The following is a 16,391-nucleotide window of genomic DNA, read 5'->3' as shown; positions in this document are numbered from 1 at the left end:
CTCAGAATCTGCATTTTAGCAAGATCCTCACATGATTCACATACACAGTGATGTCTGAGACACTGTCTTCCGTATAAAGTAGACAGAATTTGTTAAACATGTGGTTACCCAATTTAAACTTGGGTGGGATTTAATATTTACTCTACTTTATAAAAGAGATAAGGTTTTCCTCTTCAGGAATCAGAGGGGAAAGTAATGTTTGATGGACTGCAGGTTAGGGAAAGGGATGGGCATTTAATGTCTTTATTTCCTAAACGGTTAGTTGATAAACTTGGTTCAGGAAAGGGAAAGATCCCAAACACTACGATTTCATATTATAATTTCATCTTCAGGGTTTCCCCTCTAGAGACAACCAACAAAATAATAAAAGTAATAGCTAATATTCAATGTATGCTTACTATGTGCCAGGCACCCATTCTGAACACTGTACATTTGAGCTTCACAATAACTCCATGAGGTAGAAACATTAATCTTCACTTTTCAGATGAGGTAACTGGGGCACAGAGAGGTTAAACAACTTGCCCGGGTCACACAGTGACTCAATGATAAAGTCAGGATCCAAACTCAAGTAGGTTTAGCTGACCATGTCAGCCCTCTACTTGTTTATGGGAAGTCAACAGCAAATGAATGAGATGATCATCACAGGCAAAAGAACTAAATTCAGTGGACGAAAATATATAGGAGAGCGTCAAAATAAAGAAACTAAAGTTCAAAGAGGTCACTTTCTTACCTAAAGTCACCCAGATGGGGGTAGAGCTCAGATGGTCTTCTGAGTCTTTATCCCACAATCTTTTAATTGAAAACATTTTTTTTTTTTACAATGAGAATTTATTATCGCTCAATCTCAACACTGTTTCAAATTCTGACATTTTCACTGTATACCTCAAGCAGTAAGAGCTGGTTTTCTAATTAAAACTTTTTGTCTTCCAGTAAATTTATCAAATATTCAAATAGCTGTGCATAGAGTGATTCTGTTTCCCACACTGGCTGCTGCTGCTGATTTATCAAAAAGTTACGTGTTTATGGTGGTATGAGCTCTGGCTCCAAGCGGCCAAAAAACTTAGAAAAAAGCCACAAACAAACAAGCAACAGAACAACAAAGCTAAGAAAGAACTGATTTGTTTTCTAGCTGCCCATCGGAAAGGTTAAAAGCTCACCAAATGTTTGAGAACTGACAAAAGGATAATTTCATCTTGAGTTTATGATATTCAGAGCTAACCCTTACAAAGACTCTACGTGCCAGGCATGCTGCATGCTGTGTTTTATTTACTCATTACAACAGTGGCTGTGAAGTAGATGCTGTTATTAGCCAATTTCACAGGTGAGGTAACATTGGCTGAGAGAGTTAAAGATGGTGCCCAAAGTTACAGATAGTGAATGGGAAGGTGTTCTCATAACCACTATACTACGTTCTACAGATGAGACAACTGCAGCATAGAGAAGTAAAGAATTGAACCACAGTCATGAAGCTAGTTAAAGGGCAGTGCTGTGTCTGAAATCTTCCTCAAGATAGGCCGAGCTGGCCTGATGGCAAATGGGAAATCCTATTGAATTACAATGGATCATCTCTTAGCACAAATGTTGCTTTGAAAGAAGTTCATCTATTTCCTCAGGAAACATGGCTTCCGGAAGTAAAATCTGTTCTCAAAACGAATGGAGTCAAAGGGCATGTTTATTAAGAAATGTAGGAAGGATATTCTGTCCAAATGATTTGTTTCATTTCGATCATGGAACAATCGTGTCTGAAGACACTGATGCTGGGGAACTTAAACGGCAAACACATACTCTGGCCAATTTTATTCTTGTCCTGTTGGTCAGTGCACATGGTGACCAAAGGCCTTTCTTCAAGTAATTTGTGGTACATGGAAAATTCTTGTGATGTGTTGGGACTTGACAGGGTCAGAAAGCGTAGCATATTCTTAATCTTAGAAATTTGGAATCTTAAGCAGGTCTCTATTAATTAAACATGTTATGGACTATGGAGTTGGAAAGGAGAGGAAATCTACCATGGCTACAACTGCCCCTGCCTGAAGGCAGAGATTAGGCTAATGACAGTTCCGGTCAATATATCCCAAGATTTTCTACATATCCTGAGGTTTTCTAACAGCAGGACTGGGTAAGAATCACACACGAAAGGGTCTTTAGGAAATCCTTGTCTAGAATTGTGGGAACAATATAGTCAGATGGATTGTGGAGGAATGCCAGCAGCAAAAGGATTCTAGAAACTTTAGGAATAGAATTTCACTTCTATTGTGGTGTTTTCTTCCACAAATATCCTAAAGGAATCTTTAAAGTGAACGGACAGTTCTCAAGGATCAGGCCTGGAAAGTGGGATTGGATGACCCACTCCTGAGTCACATCTGTGACTCTTTACTTCTTGGACTATGGAATGGGTTGTTCAGGAAAGCTGGATGGTATTTGGTTACGGGATATATCAAATCCATCTCTAATGTGTTTGAAGCAAGATAACAGGACAGTTGTATTTGTTCCCTGAAGCTTTCCTGGCTGGGGTGGTGCATTTGGCCTGGAGATATTTAGGTGGTGGTCGTGGTGATGATGGTACCTATCATTTATACAACTTCCAATGTTGCAGCCATGGTGTTAAACACATTACATTATATCTTTTGGCCCTTACGCTAATCTTGAGATAAATAATGATCATTTCCATTTCACAGATGAAGAAACTGAGTATTAAGAAAGGGAAAGCAACTTGCCCAAGGTCACAGCTGACAGGGTAGAGGCACACTGGACCCCAGGTGAATCTGACCACAGGCCTGGGCCCTTGGCCTCTGTGGCGTTTTAAGGGGTCCGCAACGCAGATATGGTTTGCGGCATTAAAAATGGTTGGCGCAGAGCTAAGTGGAATCTAGATGGTATATACTTTCCTGGTTCAGAGACAATACTGTCCTCATTATTTGCCTGGGACCCCCACCCCCGCCATCCTATTCTACACTTAAAAGAAAAAGATAAAAGCAAATACAGAGAAATAAAACAGAGCTTCATGGGAAGGATGAAACAAGAGAGTAAAAAAAATAGGCAAGCTTTCAAACAAAACAAATATAAAGCTCCTCTGTCCTATTTGGAAATCATAGGAAGCAATAAAACAAGAGCCGAGAGACACGGAGTCAAGGAGGGTTCTCCCAGGTGGCATCTCTGGAGAGAGCATCAGCCGGAAGACCAAGACCTCAGGAGTGGCGGGGATGCACATACTCTACTCTCCCTTCTCCTGGGGAGCCTTCGTGCTCTTCCTGACCTGTCAGCAAGCTGGAGAGGCCACTGCAGCCTTACTGCCCTCTGGCCCTCAGGGACCCACTCACTACCTCTGAAGACCCTCCTTCTCTGATTTGGAAAGGATGCTTTGCAATGTAAAGGCCACCAGTATTGAAGAGGGCTCTCCGCTTTGATGTTTCTCTGTTTACTCCTGTTGGAACTGAAGGAGTATTTGTTTATAGCTCAACTCATGACTTAAGCCCTTGCGTATTAAAGAAGCCTCACAAAATTCTCACCCTGTCAGTTCAATCCCAAACAATAGGAACAACTGAAACATTTTCCACTTGACCTCTCCATCTCTCAGATGCATCATTATTCACTAAATTACTCTATCTGGAATTTCTAGAGATAAACTTGTCTTTACAGCTTAGATGCATAGGGAAAAAAAATCCTATCAAATCTGCAGAGCATGCAGTGGAAGGGATTCAGGGGAAGTACGAGCACTCACGCTTATTGAGTGCCTGCTAGTGACAATGACAGTACACATATTATCTATTGATCCAGACTCTGTCTTTTAAAAAAATCTTTACTGTTTCCCTAGAGCGTACCACAGGACTTGTCACACAGGAGGCTCTCAATAACTGATTTAATGAGATTCTCACCACAACTCTAGAATGCTTTCTGTCCCCATTTTACAATAAGACAATTAAGACTCCGAGATCTTAAGCAACTTGCTCAAATTCACAACATTAATAAGCGGCAAACTGGGGATTTGAACCTAAGGACACAGGACTCTGAAGTCTATGTTCTTTTCCAGAAGCAACTAAAAAAGGTGGGCAAAGTAGATAATTCTAATCCCGTCTAGAGATGCTGATGCTACCCAAAGAAGGTTGAGAGGACTGTAACAGACATTTTTTAAACAAAAAGATAACTTCAATATAAAGACCAAGCCCTTCCTGACTTCACTTACTTCCGTATTATCCTGAATTTGTATAGCTATTTGTGACACAGACTCATCAGCAAAATCTGTGCCCTCCCTACCTCTTGGGCACACAGCTAGACTGCATTTCCCAGCCTCCCTTGCAGTGAGACATGACCATGTGACTGGGTTCTAGCCAATGGCATGAATGAAAGCATTGGGCACCACTTCCAGGCCTGGCCCATCAAGCAACTCCATATATCCTTTCATTTTCTTTTCTCCTTTCTATTGTTAAATGGACAAAATTCTGATGTCCTTGAGGTGAATGAGAATATAAGAAGGAAGGAGCCTGAGTCCCCAAGTGACAACAGGGAAAGTTGCCCACCAACCAAGAACATGTGACACTGGACTTAACAAGAGTCAGAAAATCCTTTTGTATGATGGGTCACTGAGATTTGGGAGTTCACCTTGTTGCAGCAGAGAACCATGTTTTACTAATAGGCCCTTTATGATTCCAAATAACTTTCTTATTTATTATATCATTAAATCCTTTACAAATGCAATCAGAGTCGATGGAAGCTTAAGGAGTGAGAGGTGTGAAGAGTCATTGAGAATCAAAATATCTGCATGGTGCACTGCTGCATGGCCAATACGCACATTTATTAGGTTCATGGGCGTAGTGTTTCCACCTGTAACTTCAGGGTGTTGGAACAGATGGTCTCTAAGTTTCCTCCTAATTCTAAACCTCTGTCTTTTTAGATGTTTAAAAATGTGTGTTGATGTGTTCAGAAACTGATCTCTTGACTATGAGCTCCTCAAAGATAAGAAGTGTTTCTTAGTTATGTGTATAAGCCTAGAATCCAATATCTTAGATGCTCTAACGTTACATTCAATTAGAATTTTCTGTTGAAAAAACTCAAAGAATTCACTAATGTTCTGATTTATGCCAATGATTTCTTGATCTAATTTGGTGCACAGTATCAAAGGATTGACATTCTCATTAATGTTTTCATTATGCATTACGAAGTATGAGAGGCTATTTTGTATTCATTTGCATAGACATAATCTTTGAAGAATGATTTTATAATAGTATTGAAAGACTTTTTTTGATTAAAGGTAGTGCCAGCAGTAATTGATATTCTGATGGCTTCATTTATAGTTCTATTTAGCTAAATATTATAGGCACATATTCCTACTTAGAGTTGAGAAAATTAAGAGTCCAGAATATTCAGAATTTGTCTCATTCAAATAGCGTTTAACTTGAGGTCCATAAAAGCAATTTAAAAAGTTTGAAAAAGCCCAAGGGAAATTATACAATGATATAAGGCAGTATATACCACATTCAGGAAAAATCTTACGCCTTCTGGTTTTTGAAAAAATATATAGCAATTTTTCTATGTATCTGTGTAGTGTGGGGATATTGGTTATTTCACCCTGCTCATCGAAAATATCAGATTATATATGTTTTTGATTCCTAAAAATAACAATGAATTCTATTAATAAATGCAGTTTGGCAGGTGAAATATTTGAAAGTACAGGGTTCAAGGGAGGTGGTGGGAATAACAAGAGGGTCTTGGCAGAAAAATGGGAACCACAATTTGATACTATATGAGTAGAATGAAACCTAATGATGGGAAACCAATAGTATTTAATTTTTTTTTTTTTTTATAGGCAGGTGCAGGGGGAGCTGATGGTCCAAACACTCAACAGTCTGCTGTGGGCAAGTCACTTCCCCACACTGGCCTTTGCCTGCTGAGGTGTGAAATGTGAGGACTGGAGAACACGACTCTTCACACAGCATCAGCACCATCAGCACCAAAACAGGAATGCATCTGCACTCTACTGGCTTGGGGACTTGGACTTCTACTCTAGTTTCCCTTCTATATAACAGCCACATTCTAGAGTGAGAATGTCATTATGGCCAAGACTGGAAAGAAAAGCCAAGATGGATAAAACAGGAGCCTGGGGCTTTTCAGTTGGGGGTGGGAGCAGGTGGTGGTGGCAAAGAAAAATAACTCTTGGCTCATTGCAAACAAAATGACATCACATACTTATTAGGGACTAAATTTTAGTTGGGAAAAGTTATTTTCAATTTTTTAAAGGACCTTGCACCTACATATGTGCAACTGCTATGGACTTCAGGGACATCTGGGAGAGTAGAGAGGAAGATACATCCTGACATAACAGAACCCGGGAAGGTTAGGATTGTTATTTGTGATTGTTAGCAGAAGTTGAGAAGGGATGTGTTGTGCAAATCTCGGATACAGCAGGCTTGAAGGAGGTAGAGATGAGTTCATCAGAATAGTGATGGTGTGATAATGGCGGTTGATGACAATAGAGGAAATGATGATGGTGGTGAAGGTGGTGACAACTGAGATGGGGTGGGGGCAGGGACAATGGGGCTAGGATTAGGCGGTTAGGAGAAGCTGAACATTGTAAAGGGCGGCTGTGGGAAGAATACAGGGGTTGTTGGTAAAGAAATAATTTTTTTCCTACTCTTGCGTTCCCATCTTTCACTCTATAAAGCCTTGTCTTTTTGACATTTCAACTTCCTGGTCACCTGGCTGCACCTCAAATTTGTAAAGTGAAGTTGTTCTACAAGTAATTGTCTTAGAGACCCCAGGAGTTTTGAGAGAAGATTTTCACTAATCCGGCTAGATTTGGTGCGATTTCATTAATTTGTTCTTTGTTCAGAAAGTTTCATCCTTTTCAGTAGAAAATTTCTCTCCCAGAAAAAATTCAGGAAGTTAAAGAAGTGAGGGATGGGAGAAAGACAGAGACAATTGGGGAGGGGGGGCAATTTTTCTTTAGATAGGCTGACTATATGGTAACGTCCACATCCTTTACTCATTCTTATCGTATAAAGCAGGGGTGTCCAAACTGCGGCCCGCAGGCCAACTGCGGCCCGCGATCCATTGTTAATTGGCCTGCAGCAAATTCCAAAAATATATTTAGTTTACTTAAATAAACCAGGTGAGGCAATACATACTTCACCTCGAGTGAGTGGCCCGGCTGTGTGTGTATTTTACTGCATATGGCCCTTGGTGAAAAACGTTGAAAAAAGTTTGGACACCCCTGGTATAAAGGGTCACTGTTCCTTCTGTTTTCTGAGGAAAAAGAAATATTTGCTTATGTGTGTGTGTGTGTGTGTGTGTGTGTGTGTTTCTTGTTTTTGTTTCTTTTTTAAGGTTATATGTTAGCTGTACAAAGATTCTCTTTTTTGTGGTTTTCTTGATTCCCTCCTTGTTATGGTGGAAACTGGAGAAAATTTTGAACTGAGGTGCTCCTGATTCTTCCTAAGACTGGACACCATGGAGTGACTTTCACTCTCTTTTACAAATTTTTGTGTGATAGGAAGACAAAAATGTAAAATCACAAGCATTTATGGTTTTCCCTTGCTTTCTAAGGTTTGTTCCTTAGGAAGATCTGTTTATGTTGTTGAGTGGGGTCTTAAAGCGGGATGCAAGTGGGAGAGGTGGAGAGAAGGGGCTGTCATCTTCAAGGAAATGAACAGGGGGCGTTAGGAGTGGGAATAGGGAGAAGAAGGGAAGGAGGAGCCTGACGGGAGGTGGGAGGGGCGCTTGTGCAACCGCAGCGACAGACCAGGATTTTTAGCCTTTGGAGAGGGGAGAAAAGGACAGGAGGTGTTAGCAGGTACCCTGAGGAGTGATCCGTGGGAGAGATATCTAAGGAGGAGTTTGAAGATTTTCAGTGAGATGTGTCTAGCAACTTCCCTTCTGCCCGCAAGGCATTTCGGGAAGACTGATGTTTCCTTTCTAGTCTACTTGCAGTGAGATTTTTGTTTCTTTTAGAAGTGACACCACGCTGAGGAGGGAGTAAAAGGCCCATTACTTCACGTGGTTGAATATACAAGAAATAAAATCAAAGATCCTTTATGTAGTTGGCTTTACTAACATACCCGTAGAGCTAGTTTTGGGCAAGTTGGTCGTTTTCTTTCTCCAAAACTATTTGTGGCAACATTTGTACTGTGCATAGATGGCTATATGGAATCCAAAGCCACATTTTATTTTTGGCCACAACTGGGGAAACAGGAATTCGGAAGAAAGTGAAACAAGCCTCCAGATGCCCTTTCAGAATAATTATGCCAGGAGTATATAGTAAATCAGTATAAGGCTTCTGAGCTCCTGGATCAACGTGGGAAAAGAAGCAGAGCACCACATCTGGATTCTGTGGTTACTGGCAGGGGTAACAAGTACAAAGACCTGGGGTTTGGCTGTCCTGACTTTGGGAGGAGGGACAGCAGGACCTCCAGCACTGTCAGGAATTGCCCTGCCTGCCCCCAAAGGTTAGGACTAAGGTACTTTGGAAGGATGGTTGGTGATTAAAGGGTAAATATGAGCGGGTATTTGTTGAGATCTTTGACTTTAACCAGTCATTCCTGTATTTAATTAAAAAAAAAAACAACTACATGTTGAAATTGAAGTGTTAACTCATCATAAAGGACCTGTTGAACTCTGTCCCTCAGTACTTACAAGATCACATTTCTAAGCTTGACAACAAAGACATAAATCATGAAATGGCACCTCAGTCGAGCTCACTATATATAAACGGAAAACTTTTGTATGTCAAGAAATGCCATGTCATCATGTTTACAACTTATTAGTAAATGGAACAAAGTAACAATTATATAGGTGAGACAGAAAGAGAGAGGGAAAGAATTAAACAAATGTGATGCAATGCTAACATTTGAAGACTCTGGGTAAAGAGTAACTGGGAATTCTTTGAACTAATCTTGCAACTTTTCTCTTGTATGTCATTATTTCAAGAGAAGAAACAATTTAAAGATTAAATATTGCCCTAAACAAAAATAAGAGACATACTAAAATGGGAAAAATATTTGTAACATTTATGACAGATAATGAATGAATTCCTTAATATATAAATCATAAGAAAAAGACATATGACATAATAGAAAAGTTAAATGAACAGGTGAGTTATAAAAGACCTTTAAGTGTCCACTCGTGTGTGTGTGTGTGTGTGTGTGTGTGTAGTCAAATTCATTATCAGTAAGAAAAATATAAGTTTTGAAAAGCTGTGATAAATAGTTTGCCTAATAAATAGGCTCTTCAAAAATAAACTACCAAAAAAATCCAAAATTGGAATTAGATGATTCAATGGCCATTGCACTGCTGATGGGTATCTCAATTGGTCCAATAATCTGGTAACAATTTGGAAACAGGAAAGGCTTTTAAAGATGTTCAGTCCTTCTGACCTAGTATTTCCTTTTACTTAGTAGAATTTTATCCTGAGGAAATAATCAGAGGTCCAAAATTATGTAAATGCAGAGATCATTATAACATTACTTAAATAACATTATATTAAAAGTCTATCAACTAGGGTCTGTGTCACTGTATGATGAATTACTACGTAGACATGAATAAAATCGTATTTTAGAAGAAAAGTTATTGACAACAGGAAATGTTAACAATATGTACCCTGTTAACATTAGTTATCTTCGAGGGGTATCATTATTTTGCTGTTTACAACTTTCTGATCCCATAAAAAGACATTCTATTTAGGTTGTAGGGTGTAAGCACAATGGTGATTCTCTTTCTGAAGAAACGAGAGGTCATTGAGGAGCAGTTGAAAAGCCTAAGGACACCTGCAGAGCCATTTTTGAAAAATAGCATGGGCTTTACAATAAAATACTGAGTTTTCCCAACTTAGTTCTTTTGTTAGATTCTGAAAAACCTGGACATTAGGATAGTCTCAAAACACAAACTACATTGCTCCAGGGTGCTCTTTTTCTTTACACCCAACCATCAATGTACTCGTGTCTTTTTAGGAAAATACGATTTATAATTCTTCAAATTATAACTGTGGATAATCTAATCTTAAAAGTGGAAGAGGAACTAGAGATGAACTTGTCTCACTTTCTCATTGATAAGAAATTCAAGATCTAGAGAGACTGGGTAACTTGCTTAGTTACTATCCTCAATATTTAATAAATGGCTCCTACAAATAATGACACCAGTATAAAATCCACAAACGGGAAGTGGACAATAAATATGAACAAATGAGTTGAAGAAAGGCAAGTGGGCAATAAACATGTAAAAATATTTGACCTTGGGAATAACGGGAAATGTGAAAAAAACAAAAACAAAAACAAAACACACCTATATAATTATTCACTTTGCTTAACAAATGAACCCATCCCAAACAAGCAAACACTCTGGTATCAAACAGTGATATCAAACTGGGGCAACAACAGAGAAAGCTCCTGTTATATCCTTGCCAACATCCCTCCCCTGGTACCTGGGATGCACGCAATAATAATGCCTCGAGAAAAAAAAGACAGACATCACAACAGGACTAACTTTACATCATATATTAATTTCACAAAGCCACGTTCAATGCCAACATAATAAATAGATCCTTGTTTCTGGCTCTTCAGGAACATTTTAGAGGAGTCTGAGTTCTTAGTTTTCTTTTCAACCAAGGCCAAGAGCCTCTACCTTTGCTATTTAACATTTTTGGTATTCATATCTTCGAACAAACTCCTTTATGCTGTGAATCATGATTTCATGCAAAGTAGAACTCACTATAATGCCATAAATGTTAGCAGAATTCCCCTCCAATTACATAGGAAGCAGCACTTAATTCCAGACTAATAAAATGTCATTTTAAGGCACTTTCTTACTTTTCTCTTTAAGAATCAGTATTTTTCAACGAGTGATTTCATATAGTCCTAATTTCAAATTAGGTGGAATAAAGCAACGAGAAAATTTTGGCAAGATCTGACTCCATTGTAGCTAATATTAAATACCTCCCCCCCCAAAAAACCCAGTTTTCCATTTGAATTAATGCAAAATATATCACTTTAATAAGCACTGTAGCTGAAAGAGCCTACATACCAATAAGGTGGCTCTTTTATTTGAAAATGCTGGTTTACTCAGTTTTAGGAAAATAGATTCAATATTCATTAAAAAAATGGTTTTCTTTTCATAACGGTTAATTGATTGCCTGTATTGCATAACAATATTAACTGGTATGTTTTTCAAAGAAGAAAATATGCATATTTTCCCTTTAAATTATGCTCCTAAAGCACACTTAGTTCTTATATCTTATAACTTTATTATGGTCTTCTGTTAGGTTTCTTCAAATAAACACATAGCCCAAGACCATAGCAAAAGAGAGAGGAAAAAGGATACTGTTTTATTTCATCACAAACACGGGATGATTTTCTCAGCTGAGCCTATTAACATATTACTGAGCATATGTGTGTATGGAGTAGATTTCTTTGGAAACTAGAACTACTGTTAGTTTCTACGCTGTGAAGCAAATTCCGGGAAGCACAAGCTCCCCCTCCACTGGGAGGCAGCTGGGGTTCCAGCTCAGCCTGCAAGGAAAGCATGTGGCTTCCACAAGATCGGCTGAAAGCTGTTTCAGTCCCGAATTTTTCTAGAGTGAGCCCAGATTCCCAGCTCAGTCCTGAAGATGAGCCGACTTGATGTTGGAGGTTCTGCTTAACAATAAGATGGTCTGAACTATCCTGGACTCTAGAACAGGGGTAAACAAACTGTAGTCCTTGGGTCAAAGCTGGCCTGCTACCTGTTTTGTAATAACGTTTTATGAAAACACAGACAAGCCTATTTGTTTATATACAGTCCATGGCTTTTCATGCCACAATGGCAGAATTGAGTAGTATGCAAAGCCAGAGATATTTATATTTTGGCACTTTACCAAAAAAAAAAAAAAAATTGCTGACCCCTGCTCCATAAGAACCTTTGATGGGTGGTCACCACTACATTCTATCTAGAACCAACCTCAAAGCAAGCAAAACCATCGAAAAACCATTGTATCACCCACTTTTATGCCCAAGTTTTACCATTTTTATATGTCTCAGGTGGGTACGTTCTTTGAGCCTCTATCTTTGGAGGCTTTATCAGGGGGGCAAATTATCATGGAGTACAGAGCCATCATTGTGCAGCACTTGATCCCACCCTGTCCTTTATCAGAGGGGGACACTTTCCCTAGGTTTTGCAGTACTGCTGTCGGACTCCGCGTGCTCACACATACCTGTGCCATCACTCCTGGTTGGGATTGCCACTCGTAGCAGCATAAACATGGAGGCTTAGCAAAGCTTGATCTATACAAATTTTCCATGGAATGAGCAGGTTTTTGACGTAGAAGGAGTAAGATTGAAGTGGGGAAGAATATTGGCCGGGTTGGCAGTGGAATAGAAATGGGGATGGATGGCTACGTTATGAGGCCTGTGAGTAAGAAATAAATGAAAAGATGAGCTGTGATTCTGAGACCCTCACTTTTTACGGGTGTGAATCATTCTGGTTTGCCCAGGCGCTCTATTTGTTGTACCAGGAACTCAAGTGTACGTGGGTAAAGAGGCAGGGCAGTGGTGCTGGGATATGTAATGTTACGGTCATTACATGAGGCTTATAAACTTCCAGAAGGCAGAATGGCAACCCTTGGTTGCTTCAATTTCTCAAGTTTACTGGGGAATGGATTCTGGGAGGAATTGTCCTGCATATTTAGTTTGTTTCTGGGTGGAACGGTGACACGAATAGATTATCAAAGGTCAGGATGTACCCATGACACTCAGAAGTCCATCGTTATCTTCCCTGCTGCCATAGTAATGAAAGGACAGCCATGGGCTTGGTACTAGGCTGGAAGATGGATAGCAGAGGCTGTAAGCTAATGGTACATGGGTTGATTTTAGTCAGCAGACATTTTGACTGTTGCATGAGTTCTTGATATTTTTATATGTTAATTGCTTACATTTACCAATGGGGATATTATATTTTATTTAAAACCTGGATTTCCAGCTTCTTTTGAAAATTTGAAATCTCTGGACAGACTGGGCTTCATCTCTGCTTGTCAGTGAATGCCTAGAGTGGAGGAATGGCTTCTCTTCAGAGAGAACATGCGTTCTCCAGTTTTGTTTGTACACCCAGTCTGTTTCAGGCATTGCTGTATCTGCCTGGCCCCTGGAGCCTCTGAGTTTGCAACCTCTGCTCTATGTGTTCACTAAGAATTTGTGCTAGTGCAACCTTATGTTCTTCAGGGTCATTCTGTGTCTCTTGGCCCCTTGCTAAGAGTTTCTAGCTAACTTTATCTTATCCTATTCCATTTGATTCTACTGTTGAATGGAATAAACAGCCCACTTTGGGGAAGATGCCTGGACCCCGTGGTTTATAAGTATGTAGAGCCATTTATTATATTGATCTGAATGAATGTAAAGAGTGAACGTATTTAGGGTGTGAGGGTGATCTTAGGATGGCTAAAAACTAGCCTTTACTGTGAATTATCATTTATTCCCTGCCATGTTTGCAGGGATGACACATCTCATGTTTTCTGAAGAAGACAAAAAGCACATTTGTAGGGACATATTTGCAGGATGTATTTGCATTTAATGACACTTGCTGGTTTGGAAATAACTGGTGCTAAGACTTTCAGGTTGGTCTTTTAGAAACCCTACATTTCTCTTTGAGCGGAACAACAATGGAGACACACAAAGAAAATTTAAAAATTATAGATACCTGTCATACTGTTGGGAGTCATAGGTTAGTAATCATTCTGGACCCTGTTTTTCACTGACATCTCCTACAAAGAAAAAGACAAGAAAAAAAAACACACCACAGGTTATAACCTGCATTTTTCACAATGGTTTTGTTCCAAACAATATTACAAGACATTAATTAACATGGGCGATATTTTACTCCCAGGTCAGAACTGGGGAAATTGAACTGGGGAGCTGTGCTAATGAAGGCTGGGCAATCAGCTCTCTGTCCAGGAAGGGCGAGTCCCAGGTCTGCATGTCACTCATTAAAACAGGTCTCGTTGCTCCCTGGACAGAGAAGTCTTCAGCTAGATCCAGTGAGGGTCTCCATACCGGCCCTTTAAGAGCTTCAAAATTTCAAGACCAATAGATGGGGAGAAGGACATTCAGTTTGGTCTCCAAGGCAAGTGCCACTGAAGTGGAGAATATTCCTTTTACATGAGTCATTCCTTTATTTGGGTGGTCAGTAAAAAGGCCTGGATTGAGGACCTACTCCGTTCCAACACTGCCCCACGCTCTGTCTGGAGACAACACTCCAGCCTGTCCACAGGGGGCTTCCAATCTAACAGGAGAGAATCACACTAAAAAAAATAAGTAAATGCAAAAATGTATACAGGCCTCCCCTTCAGTGTCTCTTCAGAACAGCCTGGGACACAAAGGAAGGAGAATTTCTACCTAGGGCTACCTAGAAAGGCTTCTTAGTGGAGATGACCCTGGACTCAAAGGTTCTTCTTTTCAACAGGCTTCTCTCTGCATCATGATTTAATGCTTTATTCTCACCACTGTGCTCCTGGGGCACATGGGCTACTCTGCAAGAAACAAGCCTTCTCCAGAAAAACTGGGCAACTCATTTAAATCATGCAGGGGATTTCATCGCGCCAGGGAGCCAGCCACATGATCTGAGTTTTTAAAGCTTTGCAGTGGCTGCTGAGTGAAAGCAGACCAGTCAAGGGGCTATGGCAGGTCTGAGGGAGAGATGAAGGTGACTAGAACTCCAGAGGTGGCAGTGGAGGTGGTGAGAGGGTGAGGGACTCAAGTGACATTTAGTAGGAGGTAGAAAGACAGTAATGAATGTGCTATGAGCATTTAATACTGGGATAAACACCAGGGATACAAATAGGTTAAGACCAGAGGCGCTCAGCTCTCGAAGGATTTACAATCCATTTTACAAGCTGTCTGAGAAGGCAGAGCTTCTTGGCAAGGAGCAGCTAAAAATACAAGCCACAGATTCCCGGGAGCCAAGGGGATGGTGCTGACAAAATCAGTGCTGAGCCTTTCTCAGGGATGAAAGGTGAGGCTCATAAACAACAGAAGAGCAAAAGGGACAGCACCTTGGCACAGAGTATATGATTTGGGGTGGGGCAGGGGCAGGAAGTGGTCAAGAATGAAGCTGCAAATGCAGGTGGGGGCTAGATGGTGAAGGGTCTTGAAAGGTTTGCTATAAAATTTGGACTTTCTGCTGTGGGCAATGGGGAGCCATGGACCCTACTTGAGAAAGATAACTCTGCCACAGTGTGGGGGAGGTCTCCCTAGGAGGCTAACCCTTTGGTGGCACCTCTGCATGGGAGCATTACTGTTTTCCTGTCTTAGTGTTCAAGATCACAAAGCTAGACTAAGGCCAGAGAGAACACCCCTAACTCCATCTTGTAAACGCTCCAGTGCCCTTGCCTCAATTGCAAGCCCTTCGTACCCACGTGTTTCCTTTTTCCCCAATATAAACTATGACATTGAAGGGACACCTATAAAAATGACCCCTTGAGAAGTCTTTTCATATGGACGCAGTGAGTCATCGCTTATACAATCGGCACCCAAATAAAATGAAACACTGCATCCCCCTCACGTCTCTCCCTCTACTTTTTCTGAAGAAGACGTTTGTGGTCCTTTTAAGGCCACCTTCCTTAGTTTGCTTCTCTTTGGTTCTCTCAGTAGAAAGGGTACCAGAGCATCATGTGGCCTGATGCACCAGAACAGACAGATATACAGGGTTGATCTGTTAACACTTTAGCAGGTGTTTGCTTCGTGGGCAGCCCAAAGAAGCCATGCGTGGGCTGGGGGGTGGGGTGCAGTGGGGGTAACTCTCATAGGCAAATCTCTTGGTTCAATTGAAAGGGTCAGATACTCAAGTGTTAGGCTATTATAGACTCTAAGCTGAGACCATGAACACTGGGAAGGCTCTCAGAGGACAGACCCATCCTCTTACCTGGCATTGAGCAAACGTAGACTCTCTATACTTCTAAATAGGATTTTAGAAGTCATGGCGGGTGGGGAGCATAGCTTTGGGATGTGTCTTGAAATTGTGTTCACACAGCAACTGTTTTTACAAAGTTTATTGGGTATTGTGGGGCACTGGGCACTGGTGAGTTTATGGCCTCATCCTGTCCCCACTTTGGCCTTGCCACTGCTCTGTCTGTGGCATCTGGAAACACAGCTGGGTGAAGGCAAATGGCTGCCCTCTCAGTGTGGGCTGCACCCCACCCTAGGAGGGCAGTGGTGCTGTGGATCTCTACTTGCTGCCTCTGGTCTCCACTTTGAAAAGCACTCCTCTTCCTCTTGGAGTTTCTCTTCTATTCCCTTCCCCTCAGAAGGAAGAGCCCATTTCCATCAAACTTTTCATCCTGACATTCAGGAAACATTTTTAAGAACAAGTTCAATCCCAGGGATGGAGGAAAGACTCCTGGACTGGGAGTCGTTCCGGATGGTTTTGAGTCTCAACTCAGCGGCTCG

The 16,391-nt window shown here is 40.8% G+C and overlaps 1 protein-coding gene across 20 annotated transcripts in view; it reads right to left on the bottom strand.

Annotated features, from left to right (window-relative positions):
- THRB (thyroid hormone receptor beta) overlaps positions 1 to 16,391 on the bottom strand; it is a 335,981-nt gene that overhangs the window by 76,095 nt on the left and 243,495 nt on the right. For 13 of the 20 annotated variants that reach the window (XM_033132157.1, XM_033132156.1, XM_033132161.1 and 10 more), the window contains one exon: positions 13,648 to 13,711. The exons of the other annotated variants lie outside the window; for them this stretch is intronic. In XM_033132157.1, coding sequence (XP_032988048.1) covers positions 13,648 to 13,669 — 22 coding nt within the window. In that variant the 5' untranslated portion in view covers positions 13,670 to 13,711. The remainder of the gene's footprint in view (positions 1 to 13,647; positions 13,712 to 16,391) is intronic. 20 annotated transcript variants of the gene reach the window in all.

Source organism: Rhinolophus ferrumequinum, chromosome 17, assembly GCF_004115265.2.
Source record: "Rhinolophus ferrumequinum isolate MPI-CBG mRhiFer1 chromosome 17, mRhiFer1_v1.p, whole genome shotgun sequence".
Classification (NCBI taxonomy): domain Eukaryota; kingdom Metazoa; phylum Chordata; class Mammalia; order Chiroptera; family Rhinolophidae; genus Rhinolophus; species Rhinolophus ferrumequinum.
The sequence above is the reverse complement of the archived record's forward strand: the minus strand, read 5'-3'. Positions and strand labels throughout refer to the sequence as shown.